General features: G+C 41.6%; 1 protein-coding gene across 1 annotated transcript in view; it reads left to right on the forward strand.

The window, feature by feature from the left end:
• LOC143983701 (uncharacterized) overlaps positions 1 to 11712 on the forward strand; it is an 89230-nt gene extending 77518 nt beyond the window's left edge. Inside the window, exon 4 of the mRNA XM_077483705.1 lies at positions 9695 to 11712. Coding sequence (XP_077339831.1) covers positions 9695 to 9868 — 174 coding nt within the window. The 3' untranslated portion in view covers positions 9869 to 11712. The remainder of the gene's footprint in view (positions 1 to 9694) is intronic.
• The last annotated feature ends 574 nt before the right edge of the window (positions 11713 to 12286 follow it).

A 12286-nucleotide genomic window follows, 5' to 3' on the forward strand; every position in this document is an offset into this window, starting at 1 on the left:
TCCCGCCTACTTTTTGGGACGCAACGCGTACGGACCACGTGACTCACGTTGTGACGTCATCCGCAGGCTAACACACTGATCCACGCATGGTATTCGTTTCTTTGCTTAACACTCAGCACTGGAGATCAGTGCTTACAAATGTGAGTGTAATTTCTCTTTACTTGCTTTTAAAATAAATTTATATCAACGGAGAGCACTAGATTTGCTTGTTCTTTATATTTATACATGAAATCATATTCATCTGATGACACGGAGGAGGATCTTTCCTGGGAGTACTTCCGTTTGGTCTGCTGAAATCTTATGATCTACCCTTGATGGGAACATGTGTTTTTGACCTGTCTGATATATCAGGGGTCCATTAGTTGAGGTGAGAGTCCAACTTGTTCAATGGTGAAGGGATCACATCATCACTTGTTATATTGATTGAAGGTATATCTCACTACCTTGCTCCACTCACCCAAAATGATGTCCCCTAGTTCCATTAGGAATGGGGAAAAAATAGAACACTCCCTTTAAGGCTACATCTGCACTATTGTGACCCCAAAGTTGCACGATTTAGAGTGTGACTTTAGAGTGCAACCCGATAGCTTTACAGTGCAGCCCCGAACCAGCTTTACAGTCTCTGGATAAAAACTGCATCAAAAGTTGCACCAAGATACTTCCGGCAACCTTCCCAGTGTCACTGCAACTTTAAGTCGCATAGATTGAAACGGGTGCCATTGAAATCAATTGTGTCCAAGTCACATGACAAGTCACACTAGATGAAAACGGAGCCCAAGGTGCTTACAGAACTTTCTCTTGCTTTGCAGGAGACTCTACAGGTTCTATTCAAGTATTTGCACCCATCATTGGAAAAGGAGTTACCAGGGTAAAGAGACTCATCTCCCTCTGCCTCACTGTCTCAGGTATTCATAGATGGATGGCTTGGTTGAGATAAATCCAAATTTTCCTGGTCATCCTAGTGGGAGAACACACCGCAATGGCTGATGAACTTTGCTTGTGGCTTCTATCCACTCTTTAAAGGGATTCCTGCACCACGTGCCTCACCAGAGATTCCATTTGCTGGAAATCACCATTCCCTTTTCCAACTGCCTGGGCTTAGCATAGCTCACACAGAGACTTGCCCTCTGGGACCAGAGTCCCACATCCCCAGCAGTCTCTCTCCTTGGAGCAGCTGACATAGAGGTGGGTGCGTACAGGAGGATTCATAGTTCATAGTTCTGCTATGAAGGCTGGACCTTGACGGTGACCTATGCCAAATACGTGTATTGTCAATCTGACCGAGAAGGACTCACAAAGGCAAAATAGGGTAGAAATGAAATGGTTAAAGAACCCAAAAAGAGTACCTAGGTCAGCAAGGAAAGGAAAGGGTTAAACCCACCCTCTCATACCTGCTACACAAGGGCTGGCTACACAGGGGGGCAGTGATATATCCACAGTGTGAACTGTACAAGCAGACAGACAACCTGCACAGATGATCAAATCATAGCAGAAACACACAGAGGGAGCATACCAGGGTGTTAATGCAAAGCATATACCTATGATGATTGCACACAGAATTTAGAGAAACTGTTGCAAGCTGCCCACAGAGAATTCCCAATATCAACAGTACTGACCGCTGATTGAATTTCTCCACTGAAATGACGCCACCGCTGCTCCCAGCGCCCATGCCCTAAACCCCTGGGCAAAAGTAACCCAGGGACGCTCGGCTGGAAGAGAAAGCAGCAGCTTGGAACGTCAATGCACTCCAGCTGCCATAGACTAGAAGACATTAAAGCCAGGGAAGAAAACAGTCAAACAGAAAAACACACAAACTGCTGCCATAGAATATGTAATATAAAGGTATACATCACTGCACATGGCAACACATTCCTGCTTCCACTATCAAACCAGACCAGGTAGGCTGATCACGCCATACTTGGGGGAGATAGGGCCACCCGCTAACAGCTGGGTTATCTGGCCATTGCACCACTTGCTTGCCAATGGCCAGGCTTCAGCTCTTCCATGCCCTCTTCCATTTGCCCACTCCATACCTTGCTAACAGCAAAGGCTTATCTGAGTATCGCAACCTGTCTTCCCAGTGGTCGCCGTTGGCCAGTCTTGATCACAGAGAGGAAAAAACTTCAGGTAGTCAAATAACCAAACCAGTCCTTAGGAGGAGGATCAAAAAGGAACGTGGCCTCTGGCTCAGAGCAAAGATTTATGGGAGTGGGGTCCTATAGGGGAGGAGTAGAGGAGGGGTTAACCCATACGTATGCTGCCATAGAGTCGGTCGGAAACCATTTTTGCTGGATCAGCAGGAAAACTAGATGTAAATTCTAAATGTCATAGTGTAACCTAAGCAACACCATTACTACTTGGCTGCATTCCTAGATCAGATCCACCCCTTATGGAGAGATCAGCCTAAAAAATGTAGTCCAAAAAAGAAAGCCATGTACTCCTCAGAAGAAATTTAGGAGTCATGCTATTAGCTAATGCAAGCACATTACCTACCACCTCTCAGTATCAAGAGCAGGACAGAGACAGCAAAAACTAGCCTGGTAGGTCCTTTATTGTGCTATCCAAAAGTATATACAGTAAAACCTTGGACTGAAAGTAACTTGGTCTGAGAGTGTTTTGCAAGACAAGCAATATTTATTTATAAATTTTGACTTGATAAACAAGCGACCTCTTATATACATGTAGCATCATGTCACAACTGAGTATAAAAGAGAAGAGAGGCGCCTCTAAGTGTAGCTATATGGTTACATTTAATGAAGGTACAACATTTAGCAATTCACATGGTTGATGATTAAAACAGGCACATCTAAGTATGCAGGCATCTGGGGTAAAGCTGTCAACATAGACCATCCTCCTTAGTGCCATCCACGTCATTTCTTCCACACTACGCTCCATGAGCAGTTCAAGCCTCGCGTTCAGATCGCTCTACTGCAGGGTAGTCTTCCCGTTCACAATTGCAGACAGACAGTGGTGAAAGCCGGCGGTGCGGAGGATGGTCTATGTGGACAACTTTACCCCAGATGCATGCATACTGAGACGTGCCTGTTTTAGTCATCGTTCATGTGAGTTGCTAAATGTTGCACCTTTATTAAATGTAACTATATTGCTACACTTGGAGGCGCCTCTCTTCTCTTTTACTTTCAAAAGTTTTTATTGATTTTACATATCCAGGAAAAACAAAACAGCACAGTACAGATCTCTCTTCTCTTTTATACTCTGTAGCTATTGATGGATTTTTCTTCTAACCCCCTTGTGGAGGCTGCCTTTTTTGGATAGACATGTTTTTGGTTACATAACCTATCACATTGCTGTAATCTTTTTATATGGACTATAAACTGAAGGACTTATGAATAAATAGCTGTGAAATGAATCATCTGAGTTTCCATTATTTCTTATGAGGAAATTCGCTTTAGATTGCAAGCATGTTTCCGGAAACAAAATATGCTCGCAATCCAAAGTTTTACTGTATATATGGCTATACATATGTTTTAACATTGGAATTGCTGAAAAAAACTTTCAGTTTCAGTACTATCTACCTGCCCATAGTAAAAACAACTTCCGTACTGTACAGTACCCTCTTACTGCAGATATGATTAGCAAATCATTGCCTGGCTAATGCTGATTACAGTCATTTACCGGTGAATATTTATAAATGGTATGGTCTAAAACTGAAATAATAATAGGTATGCTACTGACTGTTACTAACTTACACCATTTCTAATATTATTTTAATGTTTGTAATTTTATTATGAGGTTTCTCATACTATTAAAGACCTCATCGCTCAACTAGCTTGAAAAATACAAGAAAGTGCATTACCTATTCTGTCCACACAGTGGCATGTTCAGCATGTATGTTCCAAAAAACGAGTACTTGTATAAAGGGCACTCTGTATTTAGATAAGTAAGAAATCAAAACATTTTTTGCAGTTTTTTTTTTAATGATTTTAGATGTTGATTTTAAAAAAAACTTCTCGTGCTTAAAGTATGACTAAGGGCAAAACTTTTTTTTTTTTGTTTTGGATCGATAAGAGAGGGATTAGAACCCCTGTCAGTTTTTATTGCTGTCCTTGTTCCCATTAAGGAGATTCGCCTTCTCTATTTATCCTGTTTACTATTATCATTTAAAGTGGAAGTAAAAGAAAATCACAAATTTTGGGTTGTCCCCAGAAAAGTAATAGAGGGAAAATCTTCCAACGGGTCACTAGTTCTGGTGACCTGGGGGTCCCGAAGGTGTTCTCTTAATTTGCAGGGATTTCCTCTCACTTCCTGTTTGGCTATGGGACAGGAAGTGAATGCAAATCTCCGCAATGGGACACAGAAGGTGAAAAAAATTTGACAGGGGTTATTACTAACCTTTACTCTATCCAAAACGTAAAAAAAAAAAAGGTTGCCTATAGTTATATTTTAAGTCTTTTTTTGTGTTTCTGTTTATTTATCTATAACTCATATGTGCTGTTACATAGTTAAAGGGGTTTATTTATGTAGCACTGACCCCCGAAAGAGCGGCTGAATTTATTGGGATTACCGTTACCTTCTTCATCTCCTATGCGTCTAGGGGTGTCCCGAGGTAGATGGCCCAAAAACTGCAGAGACTGACGACTGATCCGCTTGAAGGGATTTTTATTTGCAAAAATAGTAACTAACAAACAGTCTCTCAGTATAGAATCAGAGGGTTTAGGTGAAAAGTCCAGGTACTCTTGGTATCAAAGTCAGTATGAAAAATAACTCTCTTACTTTGAATAAATCCAGAGAATAGCTATTCACAGCTGGATCCTCACCCTAGTTGGATCGTCCTTCTCTCACCAGGCCTAGCAGCCAGTAGGGTGCTTGAGTCAGGAACAAGTCTCTGCCACAGACTTTGTTATAGACCATGTAAAGGAAACTTTAAACTTGTAGAACACTCGTGTGGTACCAGTATCTTGCAGCCGGTCCAGTGATACTGCACGAGATTGGATTCACTTGGGTCCTTCAGCTTTTCCAGGCTCTTGTTGAGAAGCCAACCCTTGCGTGGCCTTCTCCCGAAGAGTCCTCCCCTGAATAACTTCACAGTTGTTGGGCCTCTCTACAACCCGAGACGGCACCGGACCACCTCTGAATCCTTTTTGTAGTTTCCTTGCCTCGGGCTAGCCAGCCCCGAGATGTAAAGTCTGGTTGATCCGCACCCAAGCCATGGAAGTCCTGGGGGCTGGTCAAGAGGACCAGGACCATGCAGTCAGAACATATTTCTGGACCGGAACCCTGTAACACGTGACATCCAGATCTTAATTACCCCCTTCGAGAAGACACAGCAAGAGTGACACTCCCACTGGGCTGGTTCCGAGAGAAAGTAACCTTAAAGCACCCAATAAGACTGTGATTCCACACCTGCCAAAAGTGACAGTGCCCCTTATGGCCAGGCAGAACACCCTTCAGTTCAGTCAGACTGATGCTGAGGTCAAAATTTAGAGTAATCAAACCCAAAGCAAACTGCAGTTTAAGGGTAATATTAAATTTCAAAAACACATAGCATGTGCTCTTCAGGAGCAGGCACTACATTTACTAAAGACAAATCCACTGTTCACTATAAGTGCCCTGCAAGTGCACTTGGATTGCAGTCACTGCAGATCTGAGAGGGATATGCAAAGAAAATAAAAAAACAGCATTTTTGCTTGCACCTGATTAGATGATAGAAATCAGAAGAGCTTCCCCTCATTTCAGATCTTCCCCTCAGATTTACAGCGACTGCACTTCCAAGTGCATTTGCAGTGCAATTGTAGTGCACAATAGATTTGCCTTCAGTAAATCAACCCCAAAGAGTTTGCTGATTTATTGTTACATTGCTTGCTGTATGAAAATGAACATTACAACAATGTAAAATCTGTTAGACCAGTGGTGGTCTACATTCCAAATAAGGGGGCCTTAAGTACTGTCCCTCAAATCGCCAAGGAGCCTGGCATACTATTCAGTGTCACAGACAGCAGACACACAACGGGAGATGGTCAATGATCATCTCTTGCATCTTATTCATAGTCTGAAAGGGTGTAAATACTATAGGAGATATTAATCCTCGTATATACGCTTAGATTTTCGAAAGACCGAACGTCTGTTTTTTGTGGCATGCTAGTCCCATGTCGAAAGTGAGGTTACTCACAATACGAAATTTTTCGTACGACAGAATACAACGTCAGAAGTGACCTAATTTGTTGAACAGTTTTGTATGTATTCTTTTGTTTCTGAGCATGCATAGTCTTGCTCTTACCTTTTTTTCCGTACGAAACCCTTCATATGAAACGAAAATCTGATGTTGAGTTCACATCCAACGAAAATTTTATAGTCTGCACACCCAGCTTTTGTCCGACGAAAAAGAAAAATTGGCTATCAAAAGTACCGTAGTAACGATCCTAAAATCGACAGACAACTCGTCGTACAAAATTTTCCATCCAATCTCTGTATCGTGTGTATGGGCCTTTAGAGACTGTGGACATGCTTCAGGAGTCATAGACAATACATGAGACTAGAGATCACTGCTCAAATAGGGACACACTGATGATTTCTGCAGGGTCTCGAGGAACGCACAAAAAGTGCCAAAGTGACGCAGGTTGGGCACCAGTTAGACCAGGGGTCTTCAAACTACGGCCCTCCAGTTGTTCAGGGACTACAATTCCCATCATGCCTAGTCATGTCTGTGAATGTCAGAGTTTTACAATGCCTCCTAGGATGTGTAGTTTCGCAACAGCTGGAGGGCCGTAGTTTGAGGATACCTGAGTTAGACAGTGTAAAGCCTCATACACACGATAGGACTTTGTACAAAGTTTCCCGTGGATTTTTGTACAAAGGGCGTCGGCCCTGAACTTTTATTGCATACACACAGCAGGACTTTTTCAGCCAACTTTCACCAAATCATGTGGTTTTTCTGCTCTTTACCGCCACCTTTGGTCAACTTCTGTATTGTTGTCTGATTTTTTGTATTGGTTCTGAGCATGCCTGTTTGTACTTTGTACAAATGTCCTATGGTTTTCTGTACACACGATCAGACTTTGCTCCATCGGACTTTTGTTGCCAGAAAGTTTGTCCGTTCGCACAGCCAACAAAAGTCAGATGAAAACCAAAAAAGTTTGTCCGATGGAGCGTACACACGGTCGGATGTTGCTCCAAAACAGCTAATTTGCATGTTTGTTGTCAAAAAGTCTGATCGTGTGTATGGGCCTAAAAGCCAAAACCTTTTTTTTTTTCAGTTAGCATGATGAAAGGTTAGAGCCCCTTGTATGTTTTTATTGCTGAAGAAAGTGGAAAGATAGCGCTGGACCTGAAGGGTAATCTTAAGCCTCATACACACTATAGGACTTTGTACAAACTTTCCCTTGGATTTTTGTACAAAGGGCGTTGGCCCTGAACTTGTATTGCATACACACAGCAGGACTTTTTCAGCCAACTTTCACCAAATTATGTGTTTTTTCTGCTCTTTACCGCCACCTTTGGTCAACTTCTGTATTGTTGTCTGATCTTTTGCACTGGTTCTGAGCATGCGTGTTTGTACTTTGTACAAAAGTCCTATGGTTTTCTGTACACACGATCAGACTTTGCTCCATCGGACTTTTGTTGCCAGAAAGTTTGTCCGTTCGCACAGCCAACAAAAGTCCGATGAAAACCCAAAAAGTTTGTCCGATGGAGCGTACACACGGTCGGATGTTGCTCCAAAACAGCTAATTTGCATGTTTGTTGTCAAAAAGTCTGATCGTGTGTATGGGCCTTTAATAAACTGGTTCCTGGGCAGGCAGCTTTTAGGCCCCTTTCACACTGGGGCGTTTTTCAGGCACTACAGCACTAAAAATAGCGCCTGAAAAAATCTGGGCCCTTTTACTCCAGTGTGAAAGCCAGAGGGCTTTCACACTGGAGTGGTGCGCTAGCAGGACGGTAAAAAAAGTCCTGCTAGCCGCATCTTTGGAGCGGTGAAGGAGCGGTATTCACCACTCCTACCCATTGAAATCAATGGTGCAGCGCGGCTATACCGCTGCTGCAGCGACGCTTTGCAGGCGGTTTTAACCCTTTTTCGGCCGCTAGCGGGGGTTAAAACCGCCCCACTAGCGGCCACATATCACCGATAAAAATAGCGCCACTTTACCGCCGATGCCCGCACCGCCCCAGTGTGAAAGGGGCCTTACACTCCAGAAGATCTCCAGTCATCTTGGCTTTTAGACTCCTTTCACACTGGAGAAGTTTTTTAAGCGCTACAGCGATATAAATAGCGCCTGCATTGTGCCTGAAAAAAGTCTCAGCTGCAAACCCAGTGTGAAAGCCCGAGTGCGCCAGCAGCTCCTTTGCAGTGGTGGAGGAGCGGTGAATACACCGCTCCTCCACCGCTCCTGCCCATTGAAAACAATGGAGCAGCGCCGCTATATCACTGGGAAAGAGCCGCTGATGAGGCGTTTTGCAGGCGGATTTAACCCCTTTCTGGCCGCTAGCAGGGGGTTAAAACCACCCTGCTAGTGTCTGAATAGCACCGCTACAACAATGGTAAAGCGGGTTAAAAATAGCGCCTCTTTACCGCTGACGCCCAGGGTGGATCAGTGTGAAAGGGGTCTTAGTGTAATGTAACAAGAATTGAACTGAATGCGCCACACTAATGCTAAGAGGTTCAGATACAACTTTATTCCATTCAAAGTCAGGGGTACAATCCAAAAAAGTAGCCAACGTGTTTCTGAGGTCCAAGTGCCCCTTCATCAGGGCTAGAGAGAACATAAGAAGATTTCCAAATAAATGTGATAGTTATACGGGGTTATAATAAAACCAAACAGTCAATTGTAACGGGAATCAGCCAAATATTTTTTCTTAATTTTGGATAGAGTTGGAAAGAATTAGATCTCCTGTTGGGTTTTTAACTCTTTCCAGAGCCCCATTACTGAGATTTCCCCTCACTTTCTCTCCAAAAGTAAAACAGAAATAAAACAGAAAATTTTATCAAATACCAGTCCATGGCAGCATACTTCTGCCCACAGGACCAGTGCAAAGCTACACTGTAAATAATATTGTGCTGGGTCTTTTAGTAGAGTAGTGGGAAGCTAGAACCCCTGTAAGCACATTTTGCTGCCAGTGTTACTGTTTTACTTTTTTTTTGTTACTGTGTTACCCCTTACTTCTGTCTGATAAAACGAATGTCACTGGGATGGACACTAACGCTGACCATACATGACTCATTTTTGTTCCTTCAACCAGCAGGTTGAATTAAATTAATGACTTGTTTCCTCCATCTCTACACATTTGGTGTGGATTGGGGGGATCCTGCACTATTGTATTCCGACAACGGGGAGACTTCCTCATCGTCAGAATACACAGATCAGTACAACTTCACAACTATAGCCAGCAGGGCTGATCAAGAGAACATTTTCCAACAGTCTGGTTGTACGCAAGTGGATTCATAGATTGACTTGTGTACAACCAGCCTGCCCAAACATGGAGGAAAATTCAGGTGGTCCCTGCTGAACCAGCTGAATTTGGATTCATGTATGGCTGGCTTAGGTGAGGAAAAATCTCGCTGATGAAGCACCAAAACAAGTAAAAATCCAATAATGATTCTAATCTACTGCCACTCGAAAAAAAAAAAAAGTTGGAACAATGTTTGAACACTGTTTGGACAAAAAGTAAAAACCTTTTATTTTAATGTATTTATTATTTTTCTACACTATTAAATTGATGTCCTTTGCTTTCTTCTTTCTAGTCCTCATGGCACCCAGATTGTCTATCAGAAGAATGTCACCTCAACCACCATGATGACAATATCTCAGACGTGGGCCTCAGCTCTCAGATATGCGAATTCTGCCAGGCAGTGTTCCCAGCTGGAGCGGCCACTGAAGTTGAATATCTGCAGCACATCACTGGACACGTAGAATGACCTTCAGCACTGTGTGATATTTATTGACTGGTTCCAGGGTTTACATATAACAGTTTTATGGGAATAAACTGCCTTGTATATAATTATTGTCTGCATGATGAGCTTGGGTTTGGTCTGAACTTAGGTTCGGCCAAACCCAGAAGTCAGTTGTCATTTCTCAGAGAATCAGATCCAGCCAGCACATTTACCACCTCACAGTTGCCAGTACACAAAAGGTTGGGAATTATGTCATCACTGACCTAATATGGCCACGTGACCATATTAGGTCAATGACAACAACCTAATATGACCCTATTAGGTCAATGATTTCATGACCTTTCCTGCCCCGTTGTGCATGTGCATTTGTGGGGCAGAGGATTCCCTGCCTGCTGCACATTGGCTTGGCACTAACAGGTGGACATGGGTTCAGACTGAACACAGAGTTGAACCCAAACGCTTCCCTACCCTGTTTCCCCCAAAATAAGACCTAGCGTAATTGTCTGTGATGGTTGCAATATAAGCGCTACCCTCCAAATAAGCCCTACCCTGTTTCCCGGAAAATAAGCTCTACAAGGACTTTAACTAGGGCTTATTTGGGGGGTAGGGCTTATATTGCAGCCATCACCGACAATCACGCTAGGTCTTATTTTCGGGGAAACAAGGTAGTTACAAGCCCAACACTTTGTGCTGTTACTTTATCTTTAAAAGGGTGCTTTCAAAAAGGAGATGTGTATATATAGCTATCCTTGTTGAACACATTCAAAGGAATTTTATGTTTTTCTTAGGCTTTTAATGTTTTACCAACCACCAATTATGCAAATATTCTACAACAGCTGGAATTTGATTGGTAGCTAGGGATTAGGGAACACAGCACTATTTTCCTAGATATAGCTTTTATGGGGTATGCTCAAATTAGTGCAAACACAATCATTGCTGTGGTTGACTCTTTTGATGACAGACCACCCTAACTGTATTGCTTTGGACAAATTATTAAAGTTGAACTCCAGTCGAAACTTCAGTTTTGCCCAGTTGTACAGGCCCTTCTCCTGTACTGAAATTGCTTACTGTGATTCCACTGCAGACTCTGAGCTTCTCACAGTGTGCATTAGAAGCTGCAGCAAGTCAGATACAGCCTGCCTCATTTGCAGGTTGAAGGGCATTCAGAATCATCCAGCTCTTGTGGTGATGTCATCGGTTTAATATAAGGTATATAATGAAAATGGAAGGGTTTTATTTAAAATGTATTAGCATTTTAATGGTAGTGGTGAGGGACAGGGGATATCAGTTGGAACCAGAGAAGACAAAATAGGAGTAGATTAAAATTTAGCTTTACGTTTTTGGGTGCTATTTGTGGAGCAACATTTTTATTTGTTTACTTATTCAATTTTTATTCTCAATTTGCCATTTCTTTTCAATATATACAAAAAAAAATTTTTCTGCTGTATTTTTCTACTGTTCGTTACTACATTATTATCACAGCATAATCCTTTGTTGTCTAAAATCCTTTAATCATGCATCATCATCATGCATAGCACTCTAGCATATTGAACATTTGGTTACAATACCTAACACGTGATCCTGTGGACCGAAGTTACTAAAATTATTATTATTATTATTAAATTATTATAAAATGGAAAGGTTTAATGAAACATCGGATCACGGGTAGGAGGTTCTCCATTTTACTATTTTGTAAGCCCTTTGTACCTTTTTAAGATGTTTATTAGGTATTTATGAAAACATTGCTTTCTTCTGACATACAGTATAATCTGAGCCCTAGTATTAAATGAAAACAAGCATGGAAAGTCTTTTTAATATTTACTGCAAATCATGTCCAGTGAACAATAATTAAATACTAATTGATAATATTGTGTGTGTGTCTTTTTATTATTGTAATCAGTTGTATAGTTCAATTTCAGTGTATATTTTGTTGCATGCAAATTATTAGAATAAAATGGGAATAGATCATATCCAGTAAGGGAATAAAACATATTGCTTAAGTTGCAGGAGCTGACAATGATATTCCAAGCTCATTGCGCTAAAATCTGCACTATTTGAAGAAAAAACTCAATGTATAAAATCTGATGTTTTCTGGAACAAAAATAAGGGTTTGCTGTAATTAATTAGATTGCAGTTGTAGTCACAGAAGCAGATTCTTTCTAAACTCATTATAGTAAAAGCTACACATTTTTGAGAAGAAAATAACGGCCCATTTAGCAAAATAAATGACTGTTCTATGAAAAGTAGCTGTCTATCTATAGTCACAGTCAGAGTATTTTAAATTGCTTTTTTGATGCAAAAACATAGTGGTTGGTTTGGATTAAATATATTGCTGTTCTATTCCTTCAGCTCTTAGACATCAAGCCAACAATGAATAAAAAAAAGAAACCCTGCACACAAAAATTCCCTTGAATGCCCTTTAGCTAATTTTGAACATTTGCT

This window comes from Lithobates pipiens, unplaced genomic scaffold (genome assembly GCF_037356315.1).
Source record: "Lithobates pipiens isolate NorthernLeopardFrog02 unplaced genomic scaffold, aLitPip1_a1.2 Scaffold_16, whole genome shotgun sequence".
NCBI lineage: Eukaryota > Metazoa > Chordata > Amphibia > Anura > Ranidae > Lithobates > Lithobates pipiens.